The sequence below is a fragment of the Austrofundulus limnaeus genome, unplaced genomic scaffold (assembly GCF_001266775.1).
Source record: "Austrofundulus limnaeus strain Quisiro unplaced genomic scaffold, Austrofundulus_limnaeus-1.0 Scaffold459, whole genome shotgun sequence".
Lineage (NCBI taxonomy): Eukaryota > Metazoa > Chordata > Actinopteri > Cyprinodontiformes > Rivulidae > Austrofundulus > Austrofundulus limnaeus.
Genome location: NW_013952861.1, coordinates 368,867 through 386,088, shown reverse-complemented (window position 1 = coordinate 386,088; position 17,222 = coordinate 368,867). Strand labels below are relative to the sequence as shown.

General features: G+C 38.2%; 1 protein-coding gene across 1 annotated transcript in view; it reads right to left on the bottom strand.

Moving 5' to 3' along the window:
• Nucleotides 1-17,222, bottom strand: part of LOC106529682 (glutamate receptor ionotropic, kainate 4) — a gene marked incomplete at both ends in the record, with an annotated part of 58,026 nt that overhangs the window by 3,274 nt on the left and 37,530 nt on the right. Inside the window, 2 exon segments of the mRNA XM_014025162.1 lie at nucleotides 39-217; nucleotides 7,980-8,145. Of these exon segments, the coding sequence (XP_013880616.1) occupies nucleotides 39-217; nucleotides 7,980-8,145 (345 nt within the window).

The following is a 17,222-nucleotide window of genomic DNA, read 5'->3' as shown; positions in this document are numbered from 1 at the left end:
TATATACAGTATACTGTATTTATATAAATGATACTAACCCGTTCCAGAATGATGTGCGACATGGTGGCGTTGGCGTCCACTATGATGGTGGCCGTCTTGTCATCTCGAATCTCTTTCAGGAGCGGGGTGGGGTCCTGGCTGTCATCAAGCATGCGTACCGACAGAGTCTCTTTGGAGATGAGGAACTGTCTGAGGAGCTGCTCCAGGTTCAACAAGCCTGTTGGGAAAACACAGAAACATGTAGAAGATGGACTTGTCATGAAGACAAGATGCTCGTAATTAAAYCAGGCTCTTTAAGTTTGACTTAAATGCGACCGGAGGGTAAATTGCAGTGAATTTGTTATGGTTTTGCCTTTTTTTTTCTTGTTTCTCATACTGTTCTCTGGKTTGTCTCTGTCTCAGCTTGTCTCCAGGTGTGATGTCTCGACTTCTCCAGACTCCATCAGACATCGTCCTGATTGGACGTTCTAACTCATCATTCCAGCAGTTTGMAGCACATAGTCCTATCTTACCAGGAACTCATCATCATGTTGGTAACTYCTAGTTTACTCTGATTTTACTTTTTAATTGTCCTTCATGTTTTCTCAATACATTCATCTCACCTGCTCCAGCGTTACTTTACCTTTAACAGCATTTTTTGAGTTGAGTCGTTAATCTTCTGTCTTCATTGTTCTGCAATAAACTTTATTGAACTTTCATTGTCAGTGTCTGCATTAGGGTGTCAATCCTCACAGACTGTCTGTCTAACATGGCATGGAAAAGTTTTTTTAAATACATGTGGAATTTTAAACATTTGCAGTATTTTTCTGCAGCTTTAAACAGGAATAAATCTACATTSAATTATTTTAAAGCTCTAAAACACAAAGGCACGTGTGAAGAAGTTGCTGTGCCTCAGGGTAATAGGCCGCTCGGCTCCAGTGAGGTAAGTGGGATTTGGCCTAATTAGAGCTTAGCTGACTTAATCACAACAATCCTGGCAGCATTTAAACACGTCACTTTGTATTCATATATGAGCAAATCCTGAGAGGTTATGGGCTAACCTTCCACACAGGAATATAAACTCATTTGTGCCACAAGGAGGAAAATATAACCTGAAACCGCCTGAGGTCAGTTTTATAACAAAGTTTACTCTTTTCTTTTTTGACACTGAAGTTTATCCATTTGCTGGTTATCTGTGTGAAGTGAGTCAAACAGGTGGAAGTTTAATTCAAATGAAGCTGTTCAATAAAGTATTAAATGTATTTAAATGTAAAATGTAACTCGGTGTTTGCACAGAGAAGACATGTCTCAGAATAACATACATGACAAAAACCACTTGTGTTTAATTTGTTTAAACTGACTTAAAATTCTGCTTTATTATTGAAGCACMAATAAAACAATTTACCAGAACAGTTCATTAAATCTCTGCAGGTATGTCGAYGCRACGAGACATGAATTTTAATAACTCGTCAGCTTCTCATTTAAAAAGTGTCGCTTCAAACTGCAGTTGTATTAAACACGTCACTCCACTGAGTTTCCATTCATTAAATCATCTAACAACACCAGGCTGCTTTCAACATTTTCCTGTTGTGTTTTTGTAAACTATGAAAGTTGTGATCACAGCATAAGGTGTGTGTCCAACAGCACTGCTGGGTTTGATGTAATAACATAATATTTAGGTAAAACATTGAGGAAGGACATCATTTTGTGAAAAAATGACTCACATTAGCAGAGCTCCCACCTTCCTATTTCATTTAATAACAACAAAAAAACAGTGATTGTTCCATCAACAGAGATGTGTCGTGACTTTTGCCTCACTGACAGTCAAGTAATTCATCTGGAACATGGAGAYCACTTTTCTTCAGCTTATTTCAACTTATCAAACTCAGTCCTTCATTTGTTCTGCAGCTCATTACAAGCTGCTGCTGCTTCCAGTCACCAACATGAAGCTTCTATAATTATGTTTCTGTGTCTGGATGTCTTATGGCCTGTCTGTAGATCTGTACATCAGTGGACATGTTTGCCTTCACATATCAGGCTAAATGTGTCTGAGCTCTTCTTTAGACATCAGYTCTTGTTGCTGCAGGTTCGCCTGCCTCTGTCTCCAACCTGCMAGTTCAGCTTTCTCCCAAGTTTTACACAAAATCACTCAGATGAGCCAGAAACAGCTTCTTCTGCAGCAAATTTTCTTTTTGTTTCCTGAATCCACTCTCCTCTGTGTCTTGCAGGCCATCAAATACAATTTCACATTGAGCTAGTGATGTTAGAAGGTACACTACTGCAGATACTGTGCTGTAAACAGCAAACATAATCTTAAAGACAAACAAAAAAGTCCATCTTTTTTAGTGTTTTACAGCAGCTTTATAGATACTTTCGCTTTTCTATGGAGAAACAAAATAWTATGCACGCATTTGAATGAAAAGCTAGCAATTCAGTGCAGACAGTTTGGTTGTAATAAGGTTTTTATGTCACACAATTTTTACAACATTTTGCCCCCTTTTGCAAAACAACAAAAATCTTCCTGAAGAATTGAACAATTTTCAGTCAAATAACATTTTTTTTCCAGCTGAAACCTCATAAATCTAAAGCCAGTTATAGACACTGACACAACATACGATCATATTTCGCCCCAGCTTGGTTCATTCGCTGCAAGAATGACATTTATGTCAGTGTTTTATCTTGTTTAGGTTGGGATAATTCATTCCACCTATATYCCAGCACATTAAATCTCTCAGGACATTAATTCATTCTGAATGCTACTGTCAGATGAGACACTAATTTAAATAGAGGCCATAGAACATTTTTTTTATTTCTATTGTCAATTTTAAAGCCCGAATAGAACTGGTTGTTTAAAACATCAATCCTGCTTTAGTCCTAAATGAGAAGACAATGTGATTCTCCACTGTGCATCCCTTTCAAGGCCTTTTTAGACATGTTGTATGCAACACTATCACTTTGGTCAACTTGTGTTAGTTTTAAGATTTATTTAAAAAGCCTTGTGAATGTGATGGAGGGCAATTTTTATTGTCTTTATTTAATTCTAAACTTTGTCACATTTTCAGGCAATATGGGAAAACATTGCTTGACACAACATGAACTGCTTGCGCAGAAAAGAGAAGCTGTCCAGTGTCATTAATCCATTACAGCTACAACAAAGCACATCCATCCAAAGCATCGGGGCAGGAGTTGACTTAGACTCTAGAATTTCAACTCAGATTTGATGAAGAGCTGTGGGTGGCTGATTAAAATGTTTAATCCCGAGGATGTAAAATATCAAGAATGGTTTTCAAAAAGAACACGCTGGCGTGCGTTAGTCTGACCAAACYTCCTCATCGGAATGGATGCAACTTGACTTTAGCAGACATAAAGATGAGAGCTTATATTCAACAGAGCCAATTTACCTTTCACATGCTGTCAGAATAAGACATCTGCACACAGATCTCCACCCTACATCTCCAAAGTAAGCATMGCTGCAACACAGAAGCACCGGATGTGTAAAAGATAAGTAAAAAAAATACTGAATAGACCACAGGTGCTGAATTCTTTGACAGGTGCTGATGAATAATATATAATAAACCTCGAATCACAGCTGACGTGTTAACAAAGATCCAAGAGCCTCTTTGACAGCTGTGAATCACCGTGTAGCCTTGGGCAGTAAAGACCTTGTTTTATGACTTTGCAGCCACTTGGGCCGTCATTTCAAAGTGCTGCAGACAAGGTGACACGTCAGGAAAAAAATCCATGTCAGGACATCAGAGCACAGTCTTCTTCTCCATTAGGCAACATAACCATAAACTACCTTTCAATCTTTCAAACATGCATCTGATCTGAAATGCTCCTGTTCTGATGGCAAATCAATTTATTTCAATTTTGCATCTTTTTGAATGCGACTTCATTTGGGGAAAGGTTTATGAGCCTGTTGACAATTTATAACAATAAATAAGTTGAAATTCAAATTAAAACTGAATATGTCATAAATAAAAATTAGACTGATGAATTTGTTTATTAGATTGACTAATGACTTGTAAATCACTCTGTGACTTGTAGCAACTTTGTAACCAAATATATTAATGCTTTTGTATCATATTGATTTCCTAGGTTTTTTGTTAAACTAAGATTAGTCAAAAAGAAAAAAAAAAACAAGTAGGTCCTCTGGATGGGTTCTTCTTTAGCGAAACGTTTCGTCTCTCCTCCAAGAGACTTCTTCAGTCAGATGAGTTTCAGGTAAACTCAGCTTTAAAAGCACTGCCTCCACCTGGTGGACAAAGAGGTTAGTCACATGCAAAAGAGGGCCATCGCTTAACAATAGGCTTGATTAGGGGACGTTGAGCCCCGCCTGCATTCACTACATATACATGACACGGCATCTAAGAACCACAGCATCCAAACCAATAAGTCAGGTGATGGGGCACATGACCCTCTATGAACAATAGAGCTAATCAAGCCTATTGTTAAGCGATGGCCCTCTTTTGCATATGACTAACCTCTTTGTCCACCATGTGGAGGCAGTGCTTATAAGGCTGAGTTCACCTGAAACTCATCAGACTGAAGAAGTCTCTTGGAGGAGAGACGAAACGTTTCGTTTCACTAAAGAAGAACCCATCCAGAGGACCTACTTATTTTTTTCTTTTTGATTTTTTTCTACCTGGATTACTGAGATGCATCAGAACATAAGATTAATTAGAATCATATTGATGCATAATGTGTTGGTTAGTTGGTGAGATGATGTGCAATCGAGCTGACTTGCTGCGCTGCAAAGTGATTTCCAGCATGTGAAAAAATAACTGTTCTTTGTATTGTAAAGAAATTGCATGTCTAATACAAAAGTGAGTCACCATATGTGTGAACAACCCATACGAGTGTTAACACATGTAGAGACACTTGTTCTTGTCATGGTCTGAGTTTATTTTGCTTTATTTATCCTAGTGTTTCAGTGTTCATTTGTGTTCCTCTGCACAGATGTGCCACCTCTGCACACCTGATTGCCCTTGTGTTCCTCCCAGATGTTTCTGGTTTGCCCTCATTAGTTTACCTTTATATTCAGTGTCCTGTCTTCAGTCCTTTGTCTGATCACTGTACTGTGTTGTCAGTCTGTTCGGTCCCTAAGAGAGTTTTGAAGTCCTAAGCTACGCCACGTGAATGTAAGTCTTTTGAGCTGCTTGTCAGCCTCTTTTTGTCATTAAAAACCTTTTTTTGTGTACTTTGAGTGTATCTGTGCCCTGGGTTACCTTTTTAGTCTGGATTGTGTCAGTTCTTTACTGTTTTAAAAGAAAACAAACATTTTTTTAGAGAAACCGAACACAGGGAACCTCTTTTGACAACCAGTTTAACAACTAGTTTAGAGTCTAATCAAAGTTCACTATCATGTTTGTGTTTTCCTTCTGCGCCATAATTCTATTGGATGTGTATTTTAGCATAATGCCCATAATGGTCTTTCACATTTGATTCTGTTGATAAACTGACTGAAAATGTTCAGCGCTTAAAGCTGAAAATGCCATAATTAAGACTGTTAGATCACCCAGTCTTTTATAATAAAACTACATTGTGTGAAAATGAAAAGACAAGAGGAACTTGAAATATTATTTTGTGAGCAGACATAAAGTGTGCAAACATCACCAATTAGTCTTTTCTATTGACAAAGAAAGACAAACAAAGCAACTCAGTCAACTTCCATTCTGATGCCAAAATCTTTTCTTTTTTAATTCCCAAAACCATAAATACTGTATACAGAACATGTGGAGCCTCCCAGCAGACTTGAAGACTCAGACAGAGACAGTAATCTAAGCACGAGTTACCGTCCAGCAGCTGCCACTGAGCTCCCTGCCATCAATAGAAGTGTGTGTGTGTGGGGCAGATAGAATAATGTTCATCCTTGTTTGCCCCACTTGATTCCTCAGTCATTACTGGGAACTATTAATGAATTAAAAACACGTTGTTAGGCTGTCACTGACTGCAGTGATTAAYGAGGCTGCCACATGTGGAAGAGTCACTGACCGACAACATGATGCCAACAGGCGAACTGACTGTGAGCGCTGAAGGAGGAGGCGGGGCGGCTGGAACAGGAGCCAAACTCAGATGGGTTTTAGCTCAACCCACACACACACAGCTCCAAACACAAACACACACGTACAAAGTCAGGCAGACTGCCATTTGCTTCATTTTCCTCTGAATGGATGAGGGTCACAGGAGAGAGGGATCGATACAGTCGTGTCATTTCCTGGACCGTCTCCTGCTTGTTGCTGAYGTATAACTCCAGCACGGTTACCCCCGCCACCCCCCCACCTCCATTTCCTGAACCGAGTCATTTCATGTCACCCACATGCACCCAAAGACATCCTCTCCTCTTTCATTTCCGACTTCCTTCGGTGTCCTCTATCAACCTCTAATCTTTCCTCATTTTACTGCTTTTCATTTMATTTTCTTCCCGGTCCACTCCCAGCCCACTGCCACAGAAGAAAGCTCCTCACCAACACACTGGTTTTCCTATCTTCATGGGGACTTTGCATTGACTTCCATTCATTTTCTGGTCATTTCAACAGCCCAACCCTTACCCTTTACCCTAAACCCTAACCACCCCAGTACATACCTGACCTTAAATCTAACTTAAACTCAATCCACACCTTGGTTCTAAATTGAATCCCCCCACCCAAAATCAGTATCTGTACGTGTGGGGACCAGGCTTTGGTCCTCAYGGAAGATGCAGCTAAAATGTGTCCACACACACAGACAGAGAGAATAATGCATGTAATGTTAACATCAGAGTTAGCAAAAGRTCCAAATCAACTTCAAAGAACTATTTTCATAGTGATCAACACAAGTTTTTTCTAATAAATTGTAAGTGAAGGGATTTTGTTTTTGAGACACACAAATGATCACTTTTTAACTGCAAAAAAACCCCAAATAGATTAAATTTTTTTTTGCTGGCACTTACCTTATCTACAGCTTCTTGTTTTGACATTTTATGGAGCTCTGTGTAGTTAATTAAGCAGAGTGTTACACAAGTTTCATGTTAACTCCCACTCCTAATTACGTTTCTTGAGGAATATTAATCTGTCTACATTTCCTCAAGATCTTTCTACATTGTATGCACTGTTCCTTTGAAAATATAAAAAGCTACAAACCTTTTTTTATTTATCAGAATAGATTTTACAGGCAGGAGGAGTGAGTATGGACATAGGCAGGTGTATGTGTGTGTTTCAGAGAGGCTCATGTCCACCTCTGGGCTGTCTGACACACAGCTGAAATCTCAAACCTCTTTTCTTTTCTTCCAACTCTTGTGCTGATTTACAAAAGGTGAGCTGGCACCTCAGGGTCACAGAGTCTTTGTCTGGGGACTTGTAATTACTCTGTGCTGGACTTYAGGAGGGTGGGAAGAAGCTGTGATTTTAATCTTCCCCTCTGTTGACAAAAATAACTTCCATTAAAAAGATTTCCAAGTTTTTTTAAGGTCCTTCTGTTAGAATCTAATGAGTACCTCTGACAAGAAGGTGGTCAGACCTCTGGTGGTTCCAGCCACACTGTCAGTCTCTTCAGTTTGCCTTAAACATTTATTTTTAGTGCTTTGAGGCTGCACACAGTCCTACAGATATTACACTGAGAGGAGGTTAAAAATAGATTTACATGACACAGCATAAATATACTGCTCATAGTTTCAATGGTGACAACGATGCTATAAACARGAAATGATTCARYGGTAAACAGTAAAACGTGATTTATTTTAAGTGCTGCTACGAGGGAGTTGTAGCTGTGGAGTGCAGCAGCAGCTTCAGAMGAGARCACGTCGCGGGGTGAGATGTTGATAAGAGCTGGGTTTGTTGTCAGATCACAGTCAGCGTGCGCGCAGGCAGCTTGTGCGTGTGAACACGTGTGAAGGAACAGCAGACATTAAACAGAAACTGTTTGCACGTTGTCGGCAGGCGCAGGAGAAGCAGCGTGCGAGCAGCCTGACCAGGTGTGCACCATGATGTGTTCTGTCAGAAAGGTGTGAAAGTTTTACTCACAGTCGGCCTGGGCGCAGATGAGGCAGGCGGTGGTGCTGTTAAAGAAGGTGAGAAGGCCGGCCACGGCCAGGCTGATGTCGGTGTTAGTCGGTCTTAGGTCCAGAGTGGTGAAGCGTGGGAACTGAACCTTCAGAATATCCTCTGGAGCCACTTTGACATACGGTACCTGCACACAGAAGCTGATGTAAATCTGCTGCTTTTACCAGACACACAGATTTGGGGGCCACAAAAGCTTGTGTAAACTCCAAGTTTGATCCTTTAAAACCCCCTTGTGTTCCACCAAGCAACAAGTAAAAATAAAACAAAAATACTGTTTTTTTCCTCTGGTATTAAACTGGTGACATTAGGTAAAATCATTGCAAACAGCTAAATACCAAATGGATGTTACAGGTAGTGCCTAAATGGAAACTGTAATTAGAGGACATCATTATTTATTGTTGATGTGTGTGTCTGTGCATGTGTTTGTGCTTATCAGGAGCTGATGAAACTTCCAATAGATTAACTATTGAAGTCAACACAATTCAAGATGATCAAGGCCATTAAGCAATCTTAGCAAACCCAAAATTGGTTATAATTTTAGAGACATTGAAGTATGATCTGGTGTTCTAGTAGCTGCAGTGAAAAAGAATATCAAGATATGCAATTACCCATTAGAGTGGGACTGTGTTTGTCTGCAAAATATCTCATAAACCACTGGATAGATTTTAATGAAACTCAGAGAAATAAATTATTAGATAGACATCTACAAATTAACAACTTCTGAAAATAATCCTTAGGAAGCACAAAAATGTTTACAACTCTGCCAGTCTCCAGAAAATGAGCTAACATTTAGTGTGTAAGAGCTGAGACCCATTCACAACACATCTTCAGCTTGAAATATCACAATATTGCACACCATTGAGCATAATGTCATTTACTGATCAATGTTCAACCGACATTACTAAAACCCTGTATTTACTCGACAAAACAACTCTGGCATGAAATAAGGTCAGTGCTATGCAATCCTCCAAGACGTGCTAGCTCTTTAAATTTGCAATGTGTGTGTTGGAGTCTGCGTGTGTTTTTATTTGTGTGAGACATAAAATCCTATTTGTGTCACGGAACACATACTTTTCACATAATCCCATGGAAATGCAGCAGAGTGTGACTAACAGTTTGAGCAAATCCCAAATTTAGAATTTGAATATTTAGACAGATAGATAGATAGATAGATAGATAGATCATGTCAAAATTAAAATGATGTAGTGGTATTGTTTATTTTGTGTACCAAACTTGTTTAGATGGGTTGTAAAAGTAATGAATAAAGTTGATATAATCCCTTTGGATCAAGTATTAAAATCTGTTTTTGCTTCAAACATCACTGAAGCTCTTTCTTATTAAAAAAGAAAATTTTAATGGACTGTAACAAGAACCAAATCAGCATGAAAAAGTGTTTAAGATTTCAGACACACAAACATCACAATTGACTATTTTAGAAGCATATAGTTAATGAACACATTTATTGATTTTGCTTTGAAAGAAGACCAAAGATCAGACAGTGAGTAGACAGCAGGCAAGCCCTCATTAAAATTCAATAAAGTTATCGTTCTTTCATCCAAGCCCCACTAGGATGAGTACAATCTTCTGTCAGATTAAATGTGGTGTTTTCAAATTGTTTATGTGTTTTAGYTGTTTCTCTAATGAAATTCTCACAGAACTCCCAGTGTCCTAACAGGTATGTTCACCTGATTAATCTCTGCTGAGAAAAAGAGGTTAAGTACACTCCAGTTCACCTTTCAGCCTTCAGCATTCCCTGAACACAACAACAAAGCTCGAGGAGGCTACCCACAACTGAACTGTAGACTGGTTTTAAATTACAATCCACCCAAATGCAAACCCTCCTCTCATCTATCCCCTTCCTATAAAACCCATGGCTGATCCAGTTCTCCACAGAATAAGAAGGGAGACATGCTGACAGGGCTTTTAGCAGAATGTTGGAGCAAATGGAAGCAGAAGAAGAAGAGTGGGCAACAACAGGGTAGCAAGTGTCRTGTCAGTCAGCAGAGACAGTACTGCAGCTGAACGCAGCAGGGACTGATGRGGATGTAGGAGAGCATGCTGGGTCTGAGAGCAGATGCAAGGAAGGAAACCTCTTCATCATGGCCGATTGCCTGTCTCTATGGTTTCCAGCACCCATATATTGTGTTACCCCCCACGCCTATATGCCTTCAATTGGTCTTCAGTCCCTGCCCATCAGGGAGTGATGGAGTCTCTGRGTGTCGGGATGGATGGAGGAGCAGCCAGCACTGACGGCCATTAGTTTTTCTTGAGAAGCCCTAAAATCTTGGTAATWACTACACACCTCACAAGGGAAATGAACCCCAACTCTGGTTTGTCCTTATCTTCCTGGTTGCACTTCTCATTTCTTTCACTTAATACCAAACATTGTTTTTTTTTTCTCTCTTTTTCAGTTTATTCTTTCATTTTCCACACTGCAGGTTGTTGCTGTGTGCCTCTGTCACCGAGGAAACCTTCATTAGGTTTTATCTGAGCTGGTGACGACTTAGGAATCTGCTCATGCAAACACACCCACATTCACTTAAATACACAAATAGGTATAGGTATATACTTAGTCATTGTCTAATAAAGTGGCCCTGAGGCCTCTACAGCAAAGAAAAAAAGATGCATTGAGTTAACTTATTTCCAAATCAAACAGAAAARCATCCAAGTGAAGTAACCAGAATTAACAGTCATTAAAAGTCATTCTTATTGGTCTCTTTCAAGACTTATTATCCACAATAGACAGGTGAATTCAAGCAATAAAAAATTAAAAGTTAATATAATAAACAACACAAACAAAAAAGCATTCCCTTTATCAAAGCAGGTAAGTCTTTTTTTCACTTTTCAGTAAAGCTCTGTGCATGAACACTGCAATGGAGAGTAAAGATTGTGACAAACAAGGATATCTTGTGATTTATGACTTAAATACCCATTCAGCACACAAAATACTACATGTTATTGCTTATTATTCAGGATCCCCATGTATTTTATCACATTTTTCAAAAATGTACGGGAGATTAATATACAAGTCATACGTTTTGCTTTGGGATACAAAGCAAAGTCACATAAAATACATAAGACCCTTTCCCTGCTTCACTTTTATTAACCTCAAATTAGTTTGGTTGTTTTTGTGCCTCCCGGTGTGTAGTTTCTATCAATATTTGTCACATTTTTTTAATAATTAACTACACATTATTCATAGTAAAAGCTGCTAAAACATTTACTGATGTTATTTAAACCTATTTAAAAGGCACGTACGATTCCTCACAGCAATGTAAACAACTTGTTATTCCTACTGTTGTAAACAAGCTGTGCATTAAAATGAGACGACCTGCTTTCTTTTTAAAAGCTTCCGCTCAAGGCTTTGACAGTAATGGTGTGAAACTAATTAGGCTGAAAAACTGAGTGTAAAACAAAAAAAGAAAAAGAATCGTTTTGCAACAACAAAGCCAAGGGTAAATGCTCCACTTTGGAATCATTTGGTAAATATAATTTAATGCCACAGTGAGTGCTGTGAAGGACAGGTGTGTGTCAGGTGGGTGAGAAGAGAGAAAATCTCACAGAGGAATAAAAAAAAACAGAAAATATAAGGACAATGAAGGAGAAATGGACAGTCAGACTAAAAGAGGAAGAGGGGAGGAGAGACTGAGACTAAGGAAAAAACATAAAAGACAAAAAAATAACAAATGGTGAATTGAATATAAACATAGATGAATATAAACAAAAATTATGAATTTTAAAGAAAGCAATTGATTTCTGTTACCATGGCCAATCTTTAGCATCTTTGTTTCAAGCAATGCATAGTGATTGCAATTGTGTTCTCATTCAGGAGTTGCAGCCCACATAGACCACACCCTATGTGGGCGTAGGCTGTGTAGGCTGCATAAACAGCTGTACAATGAGACATTCTAGTCTTTGGATGATGTATATTTGCATGACCAAGCACTGCCCCGTTACCATGTTTTATATCACATGCCTTCATTTGGAACATGAATTCATCTTTCCACGTGACGTACAACTTTACAAAATTTAGTAATAGTAAAAAAGTTACATTTAAATAATTTAAAAAAATATTGATAATTTGTATTTAACTTCCAGTTTTACTTTTACTTAACATCTCATTGCCGCAAGAATGTAATTGTTTAAGTTGCTAAGTATACATTTATAGCCAAATTATTTGTCCCACGATAAATTTCCAAACTAAGCCTTAAAAAATTCTGCTGTATATAAGTAAATTAATTCCACCACCTTTGTTTTTCTGTTTGGTTTGCTGAATGTGCAATGAATCCTGGGATATCGTCGGCTACTTAGGCAACTCGGTTGCAACCTACGTTTTCGGGATTTTGTCGGCCGCATAAGTAAGCGCCATTAAATTGCGACAGCTTACATCATTGGGTAGTGATGTAAGCAGCTTCAAAATCGTACAATTTTTTTGAGGATTTGTGTTGTCTGATGTCTTTTATCATGTCGCCCTTGTGTGTTCCCTTAGTGTCATTACAACACATTCTCATCAGTTCTGGTTCCTGCTGTTTATTCATCAYACCTGTCACTTGTTGTAATCAGCATTCCCTTCAGCTGTTGTTCATATCCTCATTTCCTCTGTTAGTAGATATTCTGGTTCAGTACTCCAGATCCTCGCTGGTTCATTGCTTGATGTTCTCATCATCTGTTGTGGTTATCTCCATTGTCTCTGTGTTGATTTCTTAAAGTTTTGTTGGTTGCTGCCTTGTCAGCATTTTGTTTTATTTTTATAATAAACATTTTTGAAAAACTTACATTCTCTGTCCGGATTTGGGTTCATTCTCCTAGTTAAACTGAACAATTTTATGACAGCAAGAAATACCTGGCTTTGGAGTCTGGTAGAAAATCTAAGAATTGTTGAACTTGAACACATAAAAAAAGAGAAAAAAAAGTATGAGTAAAAATTTGGACCTCAGAAGCTTTTGCAAATATTCCAGCAGTGACTGCCAGCAATTCTTCAGCTGTCAGAGCTATTTTCTTAAAAAGTTTTTTTCATAAAACAGAAMCTGGTCAAATATTCTGCTCACTCTGACTTGGATGTGTGGAATTGTGCAATCCAGTTATGTGTGTGTGAGTGTGTGTGTGTGTGTTTGCATGTGTGTGTTTCTTGCAGCATGACAGTAAGGCTGGCAGGTCTGCAGAAAAAAGTTTGACAGGYGTTTAATAAAGAAGCTCTCACTGGACACACACACACACAAACACCCCCCCCCCCACACACACACACACACGAAGTGAGCAGCAGGAAAGGAGCCACCTTTTGGCAGAGAAATCTCTTCAACTCAAACTGCCAAGCCAGTGATGCTTCAGTTTGTTTATTATAAAATAAACATTAATCACCTAACCCCCTTTTTAATGAAAAAAAATCTGAAAATGTTTTAGGATGAAAGTTGAAAAATCTGACAGGGCATTAATGCAGACAGATGCTCTGAAATTAAATGATGGTAAAAGCTAATACTGCTTCCATCCACACCAACAAGCTGAGTTGYCTTGATTGCTCTTYTGACAAGTTTCCAATCTATGCAGCTACCTGACCGCTGTGAATGTAGCAGGAGGCCAACATGAGAGAGTCTGAGGAACTGTGTGACTTGAGCAGGAGGTGAATGTGCAGTGGTGCCATATGGAGAGCAGACACAATCAGCCATGACAKCTGCTGGCTTCAACTCAGAGAGACAGCAGAACAAAACTGTGTCATAAAGTTTCACTGGACTTTTATGGTTCTTGGAATGCACAAGGCACAGATGTGGAAAAGTWAGCATTAGTCCTGTTGTAATGTTTGAAGTGAYTAATTTATGATACTACTTGTTGACCTGGTCACCAATTAGTAAGCAAAACATGTCTGGAAGAAAGACTGAATTGCCCTTGAAATCACTCAGCTCCTCAGCCAAGTGGGCAGCAGCCACTCAGGCTCAGTGAGTGGCTGCTTTCTTGGATTTCTGAGGCCAGAGGGATACCAGTCTGTTCAGGGTCACAAAGTGGATATAGTTTTTTTTTTTTTGTTTGGAGATCATCAACAACGGAACCTCTGCCAATAACAGAAAACGGTCTAAATCCTGGATTGGAGCAGTCTATTGCCGGCCAGAGAATTGTGTCGCCCACTGAGCATTACAGAGCAGATGCTGTCAGAGACATTATCCATCAGTCAGCATGTGTGAGGCCAAAGCTGGAATGTTAAAGTGGAGTTGGCAGAGGTGGATCAGCAGCGTGACATGGGATGGCAGAGCACAGGTGGTAGCCTATTATGACGACCTGATTCGCTTTTGAACCAAGAGGTTTATTGGCTATTTAGGGGACCATCTGTCGGTATTCAGAAAAAAGGCAAATAAAAATCTCAGGGGAGACAAAAGAAAGATGAGATGCGAGGATAAGTGGAGCGGAGCGTCAATGCCGAYCTGCCAATGAGCTCTATCTCAAACCACTAGCTCATCCCAGTCTCAGCCTCTAAAGCCAGGTCTCTATTTGTGCAAGTAATGAGCCTCCCTCAGGTCCCTGAGGGTCAAAGCAGAGTCAGGCCAGTGATAAAGATGAAGAGGGCTGGTGATCCCATGGTGCCTTTTAGGTAGGTGGAACATTGACCACAACATCTTTATCTCATTGATCAACCAGATTAGAGAAACAGAAAAGAAAAAGAAATAATTTTCTTCAGAAAAGTCTGCTCTTTATGCCACTTTTCTATCCATGAGTATTTTTCCTTCTGTTTCTTATTTTTCAGGAGTTGCCACAGGGAAAAAAAACCTCACATTAAAATTTGGCAATTATTTTTATGCCCTTCCTGACACAACCATCAATCTGTTGCACTTAATATTTTAAGCATTGACCAAACATAAATAAATGTTAGGCTTAGGGTTACACTAAATAGTTTATTTACATTTGAACCGTGATGTCTGCATGTCTTTATCCGAGTCTATGAGAAAGATGCTTTTTTTATAGTGCAAAGCTTTGATTTGAAGAGTTCTCTTTAATCTACAGTAACACTGAGACAAATCCTTTTCTGGGAAAGGAGCCAAATACTTGACTTACACTTCAACAACAAAGTGCAGCTCACTGTTTCAAAATTTGTCAAACAGTTGGCCAACAAATCTCTGAGAACCTGGCGTTTGAGGAGAACATAAACTGTAGATAAAGAGATGTGAATCCTCAATGTACTTGTTCACTCTCAGATCACAGACTTCAACTTCAAGTACATGAATTCATACAGCTGGCAGGAAGSTGAACATCAGCTGGATTGGGCATTTTTTCTTTTTTTGTACGGTAAAATAAAAACTTTCTTACTTTTAGCTGACTGAGATGAAACACATGAACTGAGCTGAAATGAAATACTATTGAGAATCCGGTGTTCCATTCTGCACCTGATAATGGTAGAGGAATCACTGCATTATGTAAAAGAACAAGTATTAATGTTTACCTTTTAAATGTTTATTTTTCTAAATCAAATCAATCATTTAAAAATAAAACAGGTTTAAAATCTATTTTTACAATAAATGAAGAAAAGTATTTAAATCAAGATGCGTGAGGTATTTTGATTTCTGTGGTGCTCCTTCTTCAAAGCCAATGAATTCTTAAAACAAACATTGAATTATGAATATAATTATAACACAATGTCTACTTAATCGTCAATTTTCCTTTCCCTTGTTTCTGTTAAAAACATCCAAATGGTTTCCAGTTATCATACTGGTAGATGATGGGGAAAAAAAAGGGGGGGGGGGGCAAAACAAAACTTAATATGGAACAATAATTTCATTTGTTTTCATACTGAAATTGTTGTTAATCTACAGCAGCTAAAACACAACTTTTTTTTATTGAAATTGTTATAATAAAGACAATGAAGATTTGCTCCTTACAAAGGAATGAGCGATTAATCCAATAATACGTTTCTTTTCTGTCAAAATAACTGGCACCTTTGGGGAGAGTGAGATTATTCATCACGGTGTTAAACCAAAGTGCAGTGGGGAGCTAAAGTATCAGAAARTACAACAGGGATTCACAGAAGTAATACCCTCCACAACACACCCCTTCATTCCGAGGGTGATGGGGGTGATTAGGGGAGAGGTAGATTGAGTGAATGATAGCTTCAGAAAACAATTTCTTTGTTGTTTCAATTAGTTTTCTTAGGAACTGCAGATTGTGACCTGCTAGTCATTTGTTGTTGTGATGTGAAGCAGAGGGAAAATGGCCAAAAACAGATGGTTCAACAAGACGAATGAAAGGTATAAAAACATGGAAAAATAAAGAGAGGAAACAAGTAAAAAACACAATCAGAGAGTAAAAGCTGATATTAAAGGTGAAACAGAAGGCAAAAAATAAAAAGAAATTAGTTCAAAGATTTTTTAGAAAGGGAAAAAACATAAAAAACAAGGACTTGAACAGAAGAATGGAAAAGAACACAACATAAAAGAAACACTGTAAAGCACTGCAATACTACTTTTAATAATCCATATTAAGTGCAGATAACCAGATATGATTACGTATTTTTTTGCCAGTGTGATTAGATGAAAAAGTTAGCTTCTATGGCAGCGAGTGGCAACTAACATAATGATTAAACACTAAAAGTCTCCATAAATGACCTGCATCAGCAATTTAAAAAATAATGATTGAAATTCTGTTCTACGTTTATATTAGTGAAAATAGTTTCTTATATCAATGGTAAACTTTAAATTCATGATTAGATGCAACGAAATAAATTTAAAAGGTGAAAGATAATATTAATTGTCCTACCCCTGAGTTTCTGACTTTAAGTAACTGAGCAATTTAGTTGGATAGCACAGTATTAATGTCTGAAAATAAGCTGCTTTAAAGTCAGCATCAATCATAAACTAAATCTGCCATAATGCATATCAGCTACTCACTAGAAACTCATCAGCGAGTAAAACTTTATTAGTTTTACTTTTAATAATATTCATGTATTTATTTCAGATTTAGTCGGTCGCACACTTAGTTCTTATCAGTGTTTATGTTAAAACACTGTTTAATCAAAGTTTAAACATGAAACATCAAAGTTCATTACAGGTGACCCTTCGAGGGCCACCATAACACTCATGTGACCGTCAGTGAAAATGAGTTTGACACCTCTGGTTTAAAACATTAAAAACATCGGTTTGGGTGGTTACATACATGTTTTTCTTTCTTGTTTGTTTCTTTGTTTCTTTGTTTGTTTCTTTGTTTCTTTGTTTCTTTGTTTCTTTGTTT